Genomic DNA, 17,017 nt, shown 5'->3' on the forward strand with positions numbered 1-17,017 from the left:
ACATAGGACGAGACACTGTTGTGTGTGTGTTTTTTTTTTTTAAGTTCAGTCAGATGTTTCAAGCCGATTTCTTGGACATAAATAGTTCTGGGTGCAGTTGAAGAAAGACGACCGCTGTCATGGCTGTAGAAGCTTTCCATAAAGATGAGACTTTGGCAATGCGCAGAAAGTTGATTGGGTAAAGGCTAAGTTAAATTACAACTTAGTAGTACTTTTTACATTTGTGAACGGCTGCGGCAGTCTTGTGATAATATGATGACTCTGCTTTTCTTGTATTTGTAGGCAGTCCTGCAGACTCTTTTTCTCGCAGGACCCCGTGAAAATAGTGCGAGCACGGGGTCAATATTTGTATGATGAGAATGGCATGCAGTACCTAGATTGCATTAGTAATGTTCAACATGGTGAGGAAATTTGCAATTATGTCGTGCATGATTGTAGTTTTGTTGAACATTTCAAAGTGTTTAAAAGTTGACTCCAATCATCTAGATCCATTAAAACGATTGATTATTCATATAATCAACTAGTGTGTTTCTCATGAAAAAACACCATAGTTCTTGTATGCCATTGTTTAACTAGTAGTTATTGTTAGAAAAAAATGACACATTTTTGTTATTATTATTATTAATAATGTATTAAAATATTAAATAAATAAAATATGTACAAAGTAGTTAACCAAACTTGTTATTGAGTAACCCTGTAATCTGTAATAATAATTTGTATTATTATTATTTTCTTTACTTTCTTTTTTAAATGGCATCTGTTTATTTTTTATGCTTATTGCTTGAAAATTACAAATCACACAGATCAGGGATGTATTTAGACATGTCTCCATTACCATGGCAAGATCAGTGTGGTTGTGGTTTTTACACCAAAAAAAGGTACTTTTAAGATTTACACATTTAAATTTCATAACAAAATTCCATTAAATTGAAATTAATATTTTTTAACAAAAATCAAATAAAACCAAATATTGTATTTAATTTCGTCAAACATTACACAATTCAATTTGATGATTTTCTTTTTGTTTTGTGAAATGTAAATTCTTAATTCTTAAAAGTACTTACAGTGCATCCGGAAAGTATTCACAGCGCTTCACTTTTTCCACATTTTGTTTCATCAAAATGTTTGGGGGGGACAATAAACATAACAATTCTCAAGAGCAATTTTTGAAGGGGACACCAAGGAGTTTTTTGTTGTTGCCCCATTTGTATTATTTTATTTCTTAAACAATTATTTTAAGAATATATCATTATATTATTTACAATACACATATTTTAATGATATTTTAGGGGGGGACAACCCTCAGATAGGGCGGGTCCTGACCCCCCTGCGATTTCCGCCCATGGTTGCAGCCTTATTACAAAATTTATTAAATTCATTATTTTCCTCAGAATTCTACAAACAATACCCCATAATGACAACATGAAAGAAGTCTGTTTGAAGCCCACCTGGAGTTTGCCAAAAGGCACCTGAAGGACTCTGACCATGAGAAACAAAATTCTCTTGTCTGATGAAACTCTCAGGCCTGAATGGCAAGCACCATATCTGGAGGAAACCAGGCACCACTCATCACCTGGCCAATACCATCCCTACAGTGAAACGTGGTGGCAGCATCATGCTGTGGGGATGTTTTTCAGTGGCAGGAACTGGGAGACGAGTCAGGATTGAGGGAAAGATGAATCCAGCAATGTATAGAGACGTCCTTGATGAAAACCTGCTCCAGAGCGCTCTGGACCTCAGACTGGGGTGAACGTTCATCTTCCAACAGGACAACGACAATAAGCACACAGCCAAGATAACAAAGGAGTGGCTACGGGACAACTCTGTGAATGTCCTTGAGTGGCCCAGCCAGAGCCCAGACTTGAACCCGATTGAACATCTCTGGAGAGAGCTGAAAATGGCTGTGCACCGACGCTCCCCATCCAACCTGATGGAGCTTGAGAGTTCCTGCAAAGAAGAATGGGAGAAACTGCCCAAAAATAGGTGTGCCAAGCTTGTAGCATCATAAACAAAAAGACTTGAGGCTGTAATTGATGCCAAAGGTGCTTCAACAAAGTATTGAGAAAAGGCTTTTAATATTTGTGAATACTTATGTACATGTGTTTTTATTTATTTGGTTTTTAATTTATATATATATATATATATATATATATATATATATATATATATATATAAAATACATTTGCAAATATTTCAAACAAACTTTTTTCACGTTGTCATTATGGGGTATTGCTTGTAGAAATGAGGGAAATAGTGAATTTAATCAATCTTGGAATAAAGCTGTAACATAACAAAATGTGGAGAAAGTGAAGCGCTGTGAATGCACTGTACATATTTTTGTTTTTAAAACAAATACATTTAGAAACTAACTACAACTGCTGTAGTTGTCATACAAATTACATTTGTATTCCCCTCAATTATTTGGTATGAATTTACAACTTTTCTGCGACATACTAGTTCTCATCCTAGTTCTTATACTAGTGTCTAGTGTTTCTGTAGTAAACAAATTATGTCAATTTTCATTAAGAGGAATGCCCATACAAAAAATAGTCCCTTCTCATTAGTTAATTCTTTGCTATTATTCTTCTATATTTTAAAGAGGCTTTCTAGAGCCTATTGTGTCAAGTATTATACTGTATTACAGATCACAGACCCATAATGATGAAGTTGATACTTCTGTTCTTTGCAGTGGGACACTGTCATCCCAGCATCACTCAGGCTTCTGCTGCTCAGATGGATCTTCTTAATGCAAACACTAGATTCCTTCATGACAATATAGTGCAATATGCAAATCGGCTGGCAGCCACTCTGCCAAAGAAGCTTGGTGTCTTTTATTTTGTCAACTCGGGGTAAGTATCAAGACAAGTTCTTTATTGTTATGTACACAGAAACAGGTTCACTGGTGCATAAAGACATATAATGAGGTAATGTGGTAGTGTATGATGTGCAAAATTTGCAATATGCAAAAAATATGCATAGTCCTGTTATTTTGATTTGCAAAGTTTAATTAAATTTTGTTCATTAAATTTCACATTTTAAAAGTCTTATATGTTGTCCAGTGATCTAATACAGAAACAAGGAAATGTATTAATCTGTACAAATAATTTTCAAAATATTGTTTGTCTCCTTCGAAAGTTCAGAAGCTAATGATCTTGCCTTGCGATTGGCCCGTCAATATACCCAACATCAGGATGTCATTGTGCTGGATCAGTAAGCATCATGATGTATGATTCTAGTAACAGCTTGTAAAAGAAAACATTGAACCCATTGCTGTGCTAATTTCATCTTCATCTGCCTCTCAAAGTGCATATCATGGACATCTCACCTCGCTTATCGACATCAGCCCGTACAAGTTTCGGAAGCTGGAGGGCCAAAAAGAGTGGGTTCATGTGGTGTGTACTGGACATAGAAGCAGAGATTTTAACCTATACTTAAAGGGATAGTTCACCCAAAATTTAAAATTCTTTCATCATGCCATTCCAGATGTGACTTTATTTCTTCTGCAGAACACAATTGAAGATTTTTAGAAGAATATTTCAGCTCTGTAAATCCATACAATGCAAGTGAATGAGGACCAAAACCTTGAAGTTCCTAAAAACACATAAAAGCAGCATAAAAATAAACCATTTGATTTAATCCATGTGATTTAAACCATTGTAACAGTTAAAGGATGGTAAAGGAGGAGGCGGGAACCGGCTGAACAGTCAACATTAAATTTGAATTATATAAATGAACTTAAAACAACATAAAACCAAAATTAACAGACACACACACAACATGGCCACGTGCATCTCTCTCAAACTGGCATCTCTTGCTGCCCCTTATCTTGCACTACCGCTGATCAGCTGATTCAGCTCCAGTCATGCTCCATCACGGCCCAGCCCCGTCCTCATCTTCGTCACAACTATGTTTACTTAAGGGTTTGTTTTTGTTGTTGATTACTGACATCAGCAGTTTTTTGGCACAATCATGATTTCAAACTCGATTGCATCATGATTTCCAAGGAGATTGCAGATGATGGGATTTAAAGTGAAGGAGTTATATTTTGGTCTGCTCTCAAAAACTATTGGATCACTTCAGAAGACATGGATTTAAAAACTGGAGTCTTGTGATTGCCATTCACTTGCATTTTATTAGCCTGCAGTGCTTTGATATTCTCCTGAAAAGCTGTTTGTGTTCTGCAGAAGAAAGAAAATCATACACATCTGGGATGGCATGGGGGTGAGAATTTTTATTTTTGGGTCAACTATTCCTTTAAGGCTCTTTACTACATATCACACTTTCTTGGTTATCTTCAGGCTCCTCTCCCTGATACTTACCATGGTATCTACCGAGAGGACCATCCAAACCCAGGAAAGGCTTATGCCGACACAGTGAAAAGTCTTATTGAAGAGGTGCACAAGAAAGGCAGCAAGGTATGTATAGTAAGAAAAAAGAAAACACAAAGTCGTTAATATAAAGGTATGCGTGTTTTCCACAAAAAATGTACTTATTATCCCTATGTCTTTTCTTTTTGTCCACAGATATCAGCTTTTTTTGTTGAGTCTTTACCCAGTGTTGGTGGCCAGATTATTTTCCCGACTGGTTATTGTAAAAAAGTATCGGAGTAAGTCTCAAATCCTTAAAGACATGTGGTAAGACATGTACAACCAGCTACAGCTGTGTTGTGTCTTTATACTTACATACGTCAACAAAGCTGGTATTTATCCTTAGCCTATGTTGTGATAAAACTGTAACCTTTTGGATGAACCATTGAATGAAGATGCATGCATCATCTGTTTTTCCTCAGATACATTCATGAGGCAGGGGGAGTTTATGTGGCAGATGAGATTCAGACAGGCTTTGGTCGTGTTGGTAGTCATTTCTGGGCTTTTCAGCTTGAAGGTGAAGACTTCTGCCCTGACATTGTGACTATGGGTAAACCAATGGGCAATGGTCACCCGCTTGCATGCGTGGCCACTACAGTGGCGATAGCAGGTGCTTTCACAGCCAATGGTGTGGAGTACTTCAACACAGTAAGAATTGGGCATTCTGTGATAATAAATGTAGCTTTTACAGTAGATCCATTTAAGAGTGAGTTTGATTTTATAATATTTACTGTAACCCTCTTATCCAATGCAGTTTGGTGGCAACCCAGTATCCTGTGCCATTGGTTTGGCAGTATTAGATGTGATTGAGAAGGAAGACTTGAGAGGCAATGCTCTGCGTGTTGGAGGTCACCTGAAACAGCTTCTCTGTCAGCTTCAGACTAAACATCCAATCATAGGAGATGTGCGGTATGAATGAAATGCAGACAATAAATGTTTATTTTATACTTTGTCAAATACTAACTTTAAAGTCATACTGTAGTGTAATATCAAAGAATAAAATGGAGAATGGTGTGTTCCAATTATTATTATTATTATTATTATTATCATCTGTTATTTATCTGTTATTATTGGATATATATCATAATATACTAGTCTTGGTCTATCTAGCTGGGGTTTAGTGCCTCTGCTAGATATCTGTATTTGCTCTCTTGTGCATTATTTATTTGATTGAACTTAAAGGGTTAGTTCACACAAAAATTAAAATTATCCCATAATTTGCGTGGCCATTCACGAGCGCAGAGGATAGAGGAAGCCAGTGAACGTGTGGATGGCTATTACCGGAAGCCAGTAATTATAGTTTATAAAGTTATAAATATGGATATTTTTCTTACAAAAGCGCATTGCTTTTCTTCAGAAGGCCTTTATTAACCCCCTGGAGCCGTATGGATTACTTTTTTGATGGATGGATGTGCTTTTGTTGGGCTTCAAAACCATATACCATATACTCCCATCATAAAACTGGGAAGAGCCAGGATGTTTTTTAATATAACTCAGATTGTGTTTGCCTGAAAAAAGAAAGTCATACAACTTGGATGGCTTGAGGTTGAGTAAATCATGGGATCATTTTCGTTTTTGGGTGAACTAACCCTTTAAGTACATAAGTGGATAAAGTGTGGGTTGATAAATAGGTTTGAAAAAAAATGCCTTTTTATAAAGGTAAAAAATTATTCTAGGTGACATGTTGCCCTGTACAAAAAAGTTAATTTCTAACACTGGTGTTTTACTTGGTGTTTGCAGTGGTGTAGGACTGTTTATAGGTATGGAATTAGTTAAAGACAGAGTTTCCCGAAAACCAGCTACAAAGGAAGCAGCACAGCTTGTTCGAAGGTGAGGAATTTCCATACTACATCATTTTTCTTGTCTTTCCAGTCCTTATAAAAGGCAAATTAAAAATGTGGTCAGCTAAGGATTGTTCAAGACTTTCATTTAATGATAACCCACTGCTCATTCTGACTTACTCAGGCTGAAAGAAGAGTATATAGTTATGAGTACTGATGGACCATGGGAAAGTGTCATCAAATTCAAACCTCCCATGTGCTTCAGTAAGGAGGATGCTGACAGAGTTGCTGTGTGCATTGACCAAATTCTCATAGGTTGGTACAGTTGCTGATACAGTTAACTGTAAATTGTACAGTTAACTCAATATTTGAGAGAAAATTGAAGAGAAATATTTAAATATAGTAATTATGCAGTGAGACATTAACTAATTCTCTTTGGACTTACAGAACTGGAGAATACCTGCCAAAAGGAAGACCATGAAAACAGTTGAGCTGAGAAGAAATGTAGTACTGTATATAGAGCAAACATTTTACAGTACATTACAAATATAAGACTTATTCTAAATTGTCTGAAATAAGTAACGTCATGTATTGAATAATATGGGAACTGTATCTTGAATTTTTAATTCCATTTATACTCAGTTAAAAATACTTTAATAAAGAAACGTTCATAAATTCAATCATTGTAAACACAGAACAGAGAAGATTTAACATTGAAATAAAATTTAAAACAAACATATCAATATTAAATCACCCCTTTACATATAATTTTGCAGGGTGAGATGTCAACAAATAATATGAACTTAAGATTTGAATATGCTTTTATATTGTAAAATCATACAACAATGTGAAGCACTTTTTGTAAACATTTGTTTTCACTCAGTGTGATTTAGCACAGTGACTACATAATATTTGTCTCATAACACTCAAATGAGTGTTGTGGTTCAATTAAATAATGTTGTGTACATTTTGGTTGAAAATGAAAGTGCAGAATTATTATTATAATTTTTTCTTTTTTAACCCATATAGGTGTTATTTTGGTTCTTCAGCAGAGAATAGTACAGAAATGTATACTGCTATTTAAGGAAGAGTTCAACCAAAAATGAAAATGCTCTCATCATTTACTCACACTCATGCCATCTTACATGTGACTGACTTTGTTCTGCAGAACACAAAGATTTTCAGAAGAATATCTCATCATATAATGGTGGCAAAAACTTTCAAGCTCCAAAAAGCACATGAAGGCAGCAAAAAAGTAATTGATGCGACTCCAGTGGTTGAATCCATGTCTTCAAAAGCGATATGATATGTGTGGTTGAGAAATAGAGGAATATTTAAAGGAATGTTCCGGGTTCAGTACAGGTTAACCCTGTAAAGACTGACATATGAAAGATTGTCAGAAAATTCAAATTTTTCGACATTAAAATGTTTTTAGTACAGTTTTAAAAAATATCTAAAATCTAAAAAAAACAGCAATTAATTTCTACATAGGACATTTTTATTTACGTTTTTCTTAGCCCGTACATGCTACAGTGGAAAATCTTAGGGTATTATTAGAGGACCTGGGCTTTTCAGATATACCAAATATGTGAGAGTTGGCCATGACAACTTCCTCTCTTTGCTCTATAAATATGGGTTGAAATGTGTCACAGTTCAGTTCAGCGCATCACATACAATATGAATAAAATATCATTTTTTCAATAAGCAATTTTTATCATATGTATTTTATTCACCAAACACTATACTGACATTTAAAAAAGGGAAATTGTAAAATGTTTTTCTATGGGTCTCAGGAACTTTTGGTAAGATGATAAATAATAGCATGTAAGGTACAATAATGAGATCTTTATAATGACAGAGCAAGCTGCATATATAAAAATACACAGAAATATTAGTTCACACTTGTATGTCAGAATTTTCCAAGCTTTTTATAGTGGGCATGAATGTAATGTAATGGTGATTGAGAGATATACCTCAAAAGCCTATTGTATCATATTTGATACATGTAATTTCAACATGATCTTTCAATAAAATAATATACACAATTTTAACCAAGCATAAGTTGTTTATGTTCAGCAAATACTCATTTTAAAAATATCAGTAATAATATAATCATTACTGTCACTTTTACTTTATTAAAATAAGCTGTCATTTATCCCAAAATAACAGTAATTTATTTCCGGAAGTCCACCGTCATTTTAAACAGATCGATGTAAACATCAAAACCACTTTTTTCATGTGAAACTTACATACCATACGTTTTTTGGCTTTTCAGCTTGAACAAAGAGTCAGGAGCCGTCAAACATCATATTTGATACAAATTGCGTTACAGGGTTAAGCTCAGTCGACAGCATTTGTAGCACAATGTTGATTACCACAAAAATGTATTTAGACTCGTCCGTCCTTTTCTTAAAAAAATAAAATAAAAAAAAAGCAAAAATCGAGGTTACAGTGAGGCATTTACAATGGAAATTAATGTGGCCCGTTTTTGGAGGGTTTAAACACAGAAATGTCCCTTCCAGTGGGTGGTAAGAAGAATGTGAATTGCCAAAAAACAAAAGAATGTGGAAGTAAAAGTGTAGATTTACAGTACAAAATGATGCAAATATTGATCTGTTTCTCACTCACACCAATCATATTGCTTCAGAAGATATGGATTTAACCACTGGAGTCATATACACAACTTTTAAGCTGCCTTTATGTGCATTTTGTCACCATTCACTTGCATTGTGAGGACATACAGAGCTGAGATATTCTTCAAAGAAGAAAGTCATACAGATCTGGGATGGCATGAGTGTGAGTAAATGATGAGAGAATTTTCATTTTTGGGTAAACTATCCCTTTAAGTAGAATTATAATTTTACACTAATTTTGTCTTTATTAGTTTACAGAATGGCTGTTTACAAGTTCATACTGTTTCATACGAAATTGTCTTGTGAAATATCTGGAACCTGGAAGAGAATAGTCACATTTTAAAATTAATACTGCAATTATGAAATGTCTGTATGTTTCCACCAGTGTTTAAGGATGGCTCACCTTATTACTGTGAAGAGTAAGTCCTGAACTTATAGGCTGTCCAGTCTTTCTCAAATTCTCATACCCTGGTCTCTCCACAACTAGAAGTCTCAGAGTAGTCCCTCCCTTTTTGATCAGCCTCACTACTTCATCAAAATACTCTTCCTCTACATTCTGCCCATTCACTTCTACAACTACATCCCCCTCACACAACCCAGCTCTCTCTCCAGTGCTCCCAGTCGACACCTATAGGGAAGGAGTATTGCATGTTTCACGCTGTACATCATTTTCACTTGTCTTGCATTGCAAGACCTTTTAAACAGACTAGACAAAAGCTTAATTAAAGCTGAAGAGTGTACATTTTCTAAATAACAAAAAATGCCTATCCAAGCTTAATATACTTTCTCAAAAAGTATAAACGCTATGGCTATGTGGTGCTATTATAACATTGCTCTTTGTTTGAGCATCCCAAACAGCTTGGCATAGCAACTGGCTCAACTAACGGGATGTGTTTGTGATGGGACTTGACTGTTTTTTTTTTTTTTTTTTTTTTTTACCAATTCTGACCTGTTTTGTTTAGTGATGCTGTTGGTGCAGAAAAGACACACTTTAGTATGAATATTACATACTATGTATATGGCATTTAGCAGATGCTCTTATCCAGTTCAACTTTCAGATTGCTTTGGTTTGGATTGAAATAGAAAGTGATTGCAAACAGAAATTCACAATATAGTTAATAAAGTGATAATAAATATTATTAAGACAAAGTGTTAAAAACATTTGAACTGAGAAACAGTACCTGTCCAATATAGGCCCCAGGCGTATTCTGAACACAGCCTAAGTTGAAGCCAAATCCTGTGCCCTCCTTATGAAGTACACAAAGTCGAGGACATGGCGGAGTACTGTGTCCCTCTTCGTGTGCCTGAGAAGGTGAAGGGAACCGTTCCCTCTTTGGAATATGGTCTTCATAGAACAGCAATGGAGAAATGCTCAGCTGGAATGCCAAACAGAACAATTATAAAATAATAGACACTCATGCAGTGATTAAACCCAAGCACATGCTGCAACACAGAATAAGGATTTGCCTATATTATCTAGGTCAGAGCGACCCCACCCATTCCCTGGATTCCATGTGTAATCACGCTAGATTCATATAATTTTAAGCACACCTGCTTAAGTGTATAACATAAGCACTAGGAGACTGAGGCTTTTTGGTTAGCCCTTAGGATTTTATGACATCAGTCAGAAGAAAAAAATGCTGATTCAGCAGCTGTTCGGGAACTGAATGTTATTACCCCATCTAATCAGTGCTGCCCAGCCCTGTATTAGCATGTGAGCTTGCTTGTGATAGAGCATGCACATATTCACCCGTGTGTAGTAGTCTCTGCCAGTGACGGAGATGGTGGTTAGGGTGACCTGCTGGCCGCTTTGCCGTATTTTGCTGACAATGTCCTCATGCTCTGCATCTTCCACCTGCTCACCATTTACAGCTAGCACAAGCTCTCCATCCTCCATTCCTGCAGTCTCAGCTGGGCTGCAGGAGTCGATCTCTCGTAGCATGTGAGCTTTAGAGCAAATATATCACAGAGTTGTTTAGTTTGTAAACTTAAAACCTGGAATTTTCAGTGTTTTTTTTAGAATAGCAGTTTGCGATTTTATGAGTACAATAAGGTCTGTGGTTAACATTACTCGAAGAGACTTCTTGTTTCATTCCACAACTTAAATTACTCGCAGTCATACCTCAAATATGAATTTTAAACCATTGTGTGTTTTATAAAAACAATTTGCTAACAAGTTGCTAAAAAAAGACTACTGCAAGGATGTGAGTGTACGTGTTTGACAAATAGGACAACCGTTTTTATCCTTATTTAACAACTTGCTAGCTAACAACCACAGTTATTACCACAAGTCAGTTTATGTGCTTGAGGAGTTAGACAATCATTTTAGACCTTAAGCACCTTGTTAGCAAGTTACGCTACTTGCTGAACTTTCTGAAAGTTGCTATATAAAGACTACAACTACCAAAATGTTGTGAGTTTACATGCTTGATGAATTGGACTAAAGTTGTAGTCCTTATTTAGCACCTTGTCAATTGTTTAAAAATCGTGTTTGATAGATAGCGTAATGTCTTGGTTTACCCATGGTCTAGCAGAGAAAGCTTCACCAATCAGAGAACCGCAGCCAACTAAGCCTGAGAAACGTGCCTTGGAGCGACGCCCACTCCAGTGTTGCACTGTGAATGATGTAACCGAGTCGTTATCCTTCACCCTTAAACTATTTGTTTATTTGTACCTATTGGATTATTTTTCAATACATTTTAAAAATATTGTTTCTATACTTACTGTATAATCAATAACCTAATATCAAAAGTTTGATATATTCCCATAATGTTTAATTCATACATCATTCGCAATGCTTCATAGGATTGTAGATTGTGCCCTCGTAAAAGACGATAAATATGTTTTTGCTGCAAAACAACATTTATGATGTTGTGACTCACCTATTAGCAGATTGGTTTGGTTTAAGGCTTACATCTCATATATAGATGATTTTATGAAATCCCTATGGGAAAAAAATGAATGGGAAAAATACTTCCAAAACCTAGATGGCTCAAAAAGTGGGCTGCATTGTTGTGCTGTATTGGACAACCCTTGTAGTCCTAAGTTCTCACATTTATAAAGCACACAATGTTCCAAATCCACGTAAAGGATATGACTGTACATTTTATGTTGTAGAACAATAAATGAAAGTCTCTTCAAGTAATGTTCACCACAGTCATTATTTTATTAATAAACTGAAAGCTGCCATTCCAGCCCACTGGAAATTTCGGAGGAAACCCATGATGAATTGGCCTTTCGGGTTGGCATATAAAATTGACGAAATTACTGAACAGCTCTATATACTCTATGATAAAATACTGTTACCATGTGTTTAGCCTATACTGTATTTCTTTCCTTGACTAAATTACCACATAAGAATCATTTGTAGATAGTTTATTTGAGTGATTTCTCACCAATACGGCCAGATGATAACTTCTCTTGCCTTAACAGGAACCCAAAGCCCTGCGGTCCCTGGGTTAGGAGCAGTGTTTTTGGTCTGTATGGAAGATTATGCGTTTTGGCAAAAGCAGGAATTATGGGTAATCTCCTTCGAGTATAGCTCTCTTCACCCCTTCTGTCAATTACTAAGACAGTCACATGGTCTACACATTTCTTCACCTGATGGAGCAATAAAGGCAGAAGAATCTAGAACAGAAATCTGGAGTCTCTAAGCAATGTCCACAATAACATTAGGAAACTGATAACTTGATAACTGATAACAGATTAGTGTTGATTTGGCCTGAACTGAATACATCACTAGTATTATAAGGAAAGTATGACAGAGAGTACACCTACCATCTTTGACAGTGCTGCATGTGTGAGCGCAGAGACCATAGTTCCATTGATCCAGATCAGTCTGTCTCCATTCTGAATCCCTGCTCTTTCAGCTGGACCTTGACTCACTGGATTAAGACGATAATGTCCCCGCTCACCTGCTCTCACATATTGAAGAAAGTGAACCAACACTTTCCACACTGATCAGCTATACTTCCTGAAACATTGCTGCTGAGATACATTATAGATTGTCTACTTTCTTTAATATATCTTTGTAAGGGAAATGTTCACCTTTAAGTGTACTTGGAAGTCAGAATAGGGCTGAATAAGATTGGGTTTACTTTCACGACACACAGGGTTATCCCTTTTAATAAGTATACACGATTCTTAGAATAATCCTTTGAAATGAAATCTGGTAAAATAAGTGCTTAAACTGAACTATTCTAATTGTAAATTGAGAAAATATATTTGATCCATTTCAAAAAGTTATTGGCCCATTTAGTCACCAAATATAAGATTTAGAGCAATGACTCAGCATCTAGAAAATACATGATTGAAAACTTAATCTTGAATATTAGAATGTATTTTTGCTTTGCCACTCAAGATTGCACTGGTTAATGGTAAAAACTAAACTACAATAATGTATAGTTTTAAATACAATGTGGTGTGGCGTGGAGTGGTGGTGGCATAGTGGTTAAAGCACAGGGCTTTAATCAAAAAGGTCGTAGGTTCTAACCCCACGGCCACCACCATTGTGTCCTTGAGCAAGGCACTTAACTCCAGGTTATTCCGGGGGGATTGTTCCTGTAATAATTGCACTGTAAGTCGCTTTGGATAAAAGCGTCTGCCAAATGTATAATGTGAATTGTAATAAAAATTATTCTCTTCAGAATAATGCTCTCTTTAGTAACTGTAGGAATGATTATTGTTGAACAACACAGGAGCAAAGGGCTTTTTCTGTAAAGGGCTCTCAACTCTGGAATAAAGTCTTTTAAAATAATGGTTAAGCGCTGGCTTAAAGGAAAAGCTGAAATAATTTTTAAGTATAATAAATTTTCAGTCTAATTCATTTTATTAGATGTTACCAGGTTTGGGAGCAACCTCAATTACTTTTACATTATAGTCAAATAAAATGTTTTCCAATTATATTAAGTTTTCTTTTGTTTAATATTTTTTAGGGGGGAAATCCAATCTAGGGACCCGAGATGCAAATTAGTGCAAATTAAATCTCAATGTACAATGTTTCTTTTCATTTTTTGCCTGAATCATGTTTATGTATTGACCCTATATAAATAATTGAACAAAAAGTCCACATTCTTATTTGCAATGCTGATGAAACCTTTATTACTTAGAAGGAAATCTTCAACATCTTGGAAAATTAGTTGGCCTAAACTTGTTAACAGAATTACAAAATGTCTTAGCTTTAAGTTTTGAATGTGTATGTTTTATGAAGTAGGAACAGTTTGAGGCAGTACCTCTACCTTCAATAGGGATGATGCTGAGGCCCAAGCCATGGTCAGGATCTTTTTTAATGTGACACAAGCGTGGGCGAGAACAGCCCTCTCCACAGTGAGTCCTAGCAAGCAACATGAGGTCTCTTCTTTCTGATACTGCAAACTTATAATCCTGAGCACTCAGCACTAACAGATACAGCTGCAGCCCGGACGCCTGCACCTTCAGCACCACCTGAAATCAAGGAACAGGATACAGCCAACACTTACACTTAGGAGACTGAATATGTAAGACTGGACTACAGTATATTCAATAAAATGTGATGATGATGATGATGATGACGATGTCCATGTTAATTGTGCAGGATTCATATAATTAGAAAACGTTTGCCATTTTAGTGGGAACTATTGTATTTTTTATAAAGATAATTTAAGATAATTATTTAGATAATTGTTTTGACAATATTTTTACTAATATTCAAATTTTTCCAATTGTAAATTTGTTCTTAAATATTGGGAATAGCTATAAATTGTGCCATCTTGTCTTTACACCACAGACCTTAGAGGTTAGTGGTGTGTGATCCCTGATTACATTTATCCCTGCTGAAAACTGGCATTTTCCCGACTGGTTAGTTGGCTGGTTTTGGGCACTTTTCAGCTTTTTTCAGTCAGGCTGGGAGACCAGTTTGCGACCAGATAACCCAGATGAGACACCGGACACCGCTGGGACACCAGCTTAAACAATTTTAGGATGGTTTTTGCTAATTTTTTTCACCAGAGAAAATGGTCAAACAATAATTTTAAATAATTTCTTTATATCTGTTGTCAGACTCTTAAACATCAAATTAATCCATTTCATACCTAAAAAAAGCAATATTGGTTGTCCTTAAATGTTTTAGAAAGTTAAATAAAAACAGATTTGTCAATGCAAAGTAATTTGCTTTACACTGGCAATGCATTTAATTCACAGAACACAGAGATCTCGTTTTGCATGAGGAAGTGCTCTCACAGTCAAGTGGTCCTTATCATCCACAAAGTCCTCATTGACCTCCAGCACACGGTCTCCCTCCCCCAGCCCACTGCACTCTGCACTGCTCCAAGGATCCACCTGGCGCACCACATGTCCCCTGCAGCCAGTGTCACTGCTCAGGTAGAAGCCAAAGCCCTGACCCTCCTCCCGCTTCAGAATACACAACCGGGGACGCACTTCAGGCTCTGGGGAAATTGTATTAAGTACTTAGAATTGGTTTACTGCTTACTGAAACCTAAACATCTCTTTCAATGTTTTGCTTGATGATTAATCAGTTTGCTTATTGGCTGAAAGTTATTAACTTTTGCTATAGACTGAAAGTTACCTGTGTCATCTGAGATCACTAAGGCTGGGTTGTCAATGCCTTCTTTTGGGTTGAAGGTGAACTTCCTGTGAGGAAAAAAAATGCACTAGGCTGTACATGTTTTATGTAAACAAACAAAAGATATGGTCATTTACTGAAGTTAAACCAGAGTGATTCAATTGTAATCCAAATGTAGGCTCTTCAGAAGTAGAAAGGTAAACATTCTGGACTTACTTTGGTAACTCTGTAGCATCCACTGGTTCTACAATTATAAAACATACAGAATTAAAAAATCATAATCCATACCAACTCAAACATGTCACAAACTATTCGACTATTTAACGAGACTTATACAGTTTAACATTAACTGACCAATAGTGCGTGACTGACCCAGTTAAGGAGTTATTATTAACTTGACATCATGTATTTACAAATTGCCTTTTCAACTTTATTTTTCCAAAATGCTGATGAAAATATAGATTTTGAAATTATCTTGTGCAATATGTAAAATGACAGACATTTAGTGTTTTTCTAATGCTTAGTATTTGCATGTGAAAGAATGCCAATTCATGTTGGTCCAAAACCAAACCAGTTTTCTTGGCAATGGCTTTGTTTCTATTATAATAACTGAAGACTGCAAGGTACATGGCTAGATAACCAAAGTAGTCATATCATGGATCAAAATAACACTTTGCCCACTGAAGAATATATGGCTGCTTTACTTAAAAATAATAAAGAATAATATGCCTTCCAGGAACTGTATGATCTGAAATCAATGACAATCAATGCAGACAAGACTTGAGTTCAGAGTTCAGATGGAAAATCCTCAGTTGATTCAGTCCAGAGCTAATTTTGTAAAAAGAAAATGACTATATAAAACAAGGTGATTTCTTAGTAGGACTAAGTATGTCTGTACAAACAGCCGATGAAGAAATCACCTTGTTTTATATAATTTGCCTCTTTATTTGACTGTTGAAAAATATTCACTCATTACTTTTTACTAATTTTGCCAAAATTATGTTCCAAGTGGTCAGACTCAAGTCATTTTAGGATTTTGCATCCCATTATGGCTCATTTCAATACAGTGATCCAACAACTATGACACTGCAAACATATTACAATTTCATAACCAATATATTTGCATATACGTATAAGTCTCATTTTCACAGAAATGTTCAAAAGAGAAATTGTAGATCTTCACCACTTTGTAAAATGCTGTCATTTAAAATATCTTTGCTGATCTTTACATTATAGGCTGATCAATCAATGCAATGGAGAACAATGCATATATATATATATATATATATATATATATAGACACACACACACACACACACCGTGGTAAATTACCTGTGTTGTATATCATGATCCTGATGGCTGAGCCCTTGGCTTGGTGAGGGTGCAAGGTACACATTTAATTTGAACATTAGCTAAGCAGTATTGTCAGTATGACTCCTCCTTTTTCCACCACAATAACACAAGAGATTAATATTTAATCTCTGGTTTATGAGACAACACCTCTGCAAGAGCCTAACATTATCAGATCTGAAGACATTACATAAGCATGGCCAATTAACTGTAACTAAGGCCACATTAAGATCCTGTCTATAAATCTTTGATAAGCAGATTGTTTGAGTCAGTAGAAATGTAAAAGAAAGCAGAATATTATGATAGAAATACAACATTAAAAGTGAG

At 35.7% G+C, this 17,017-nt stretch overlaps 2 protein-coding genes across 3 annotated transcripts; one reads left to right on the forward strand and one right to left on the reverse strand.

Annotated features, from left to right (window-relative positions):
* The first annotated feature begins 52 nt into the window (after nucleotides 1-52).
* phykpl (5-phosphohydroxy-L-lysine phospho-lyase) lies at nucleotides 53-8,830 on the forward strand. The gene is made up of 12 exons (XM_052110631.1): nucleotides 53-178; nucleotides 283-401; nucleotides 2,690-2,849; nucleotides 3,136-3,210; nucleotides 3,305-3,392; nucleotides 4,299-4,415; nucleotides 4,524-4,606; nucleotides 4,790-5,015; nucleotides 5,122-5,276; nucleotides 6,108-6,197; nucleotides 6,333-6,463; nucleotides 6,596-8,830. Exons 1-12 carry the CDS (start codon nucleotides 120-122, stop codon nucleotides 6,637-6,639), a joined length of 1,347 nt encoding a protein of 448 aa, XP_051966591.1. The 5' UTR covers nucleotides 53-119; the 3' UTR covers nucleotides 6,640-8,830.
* A 113-nt stretch (nucleotides 8,831-8,943) lies between these two features.
* Nucleotides 8,944-16,746, reverse strand: nherf4a (NHERF family PDZ scaffold protein 4a). 2 transcript variants are annotated; one of them, XM_052110630.1, is made up of 11 exons: nucleotides 16,673-16,746; nucleotides 15,557-15,584; nucleotides 15,344-15,408; nucleotides 14,998-15,203; nucleotides 14,019-14,223; nucleotides 12,559-12,695; nucleotides 12,177-12,381; nucleotides 10,532-10,728; nucleotides 9,963-10,157; nucleotides 9,185-9,409; nucleotides 8,944-9,099 (listed from the first exon to the last, which is right to left on the reverse strand). In XM_052110630.1, the coding sequence occupies exons 1-11, from the start codon at nucleotides 16,734-16,736 to the stop codon at nucleotides 9,067-9,069; spliced, it is 1,560 nt and encodes a 519-aa protein (XP_051966590.1). In that variant the 5' UTR covers nucleotides 16,737-16,746; the 3' UTR covers nucleotides 8,944-9,066. The 2 variants fall into 2 exon arrangements, with proteins under 2 accessions (XP_051966590.1, XP_051966589.1); XM_052110629.1 differs by having other exon boundaries at nucleotides 14,013-14,223.
* Nucleotides 16,747-17,017: the final 271 nt, after the last annotated feature.

This window comes from Xyrauchen texanus, chromosome 38 (genome assembly GCF_025860055.1).
Source record: "Xyrauchen texanus isolate HMW12.3.18 chromosome 38, RBS_HiC_50CHRs, whole genome shotgun sequence".
Lineage (NCBI taxonomy): Eukaryota > Metazoa > Chordata > Actinopteri > Cypriniformes > Catostomidae > Xyrauchen > Xyrauchen texanus.

Coding starts and splice junctions, on each gene's coding strand:
- phykpl (XM_052110631.1), top strand. CDS start 120: ATGGCTGTAGAAGCTTTCCATAAAGATGAGACTTTGGCAATGCGCAGA. Junction 179..282: donor ATGCGCAGAAAGTTGATTGG/GTAAAGGCTAAG, acceptor TTGTATTTGTAG/GCAGTCCTGCAGACTCTTTT. Junction 5,016..5,121: donor GTGTGGAGTACTTCAACACA/GTAAGAATTGGG, acceptor TATCCAATGCAG/TTTGGTGGCAACCCAGTATC.
- nherf4a (XM_052110629.1), bottom strand. CDS start 16,736: ATGTGTACCTTGCACCCTCACCAAGCCAAGGGCTCAGCCATCAGGATC. Junction 15,204..15,343: donor AGTGATCTCAGATGACACAG/GTAACTTTCAGT, acceptor CAATTTCCCCAG/AGCCTGAAGTGCGTCCCCGG. Junction 14,224..14,997: donor ATGATAAGGACCACTTGACT/GTGAGAGCACTT, acceptor CCTTGATTTCAG/GTGGTGCTGAAGGTGCAGGC.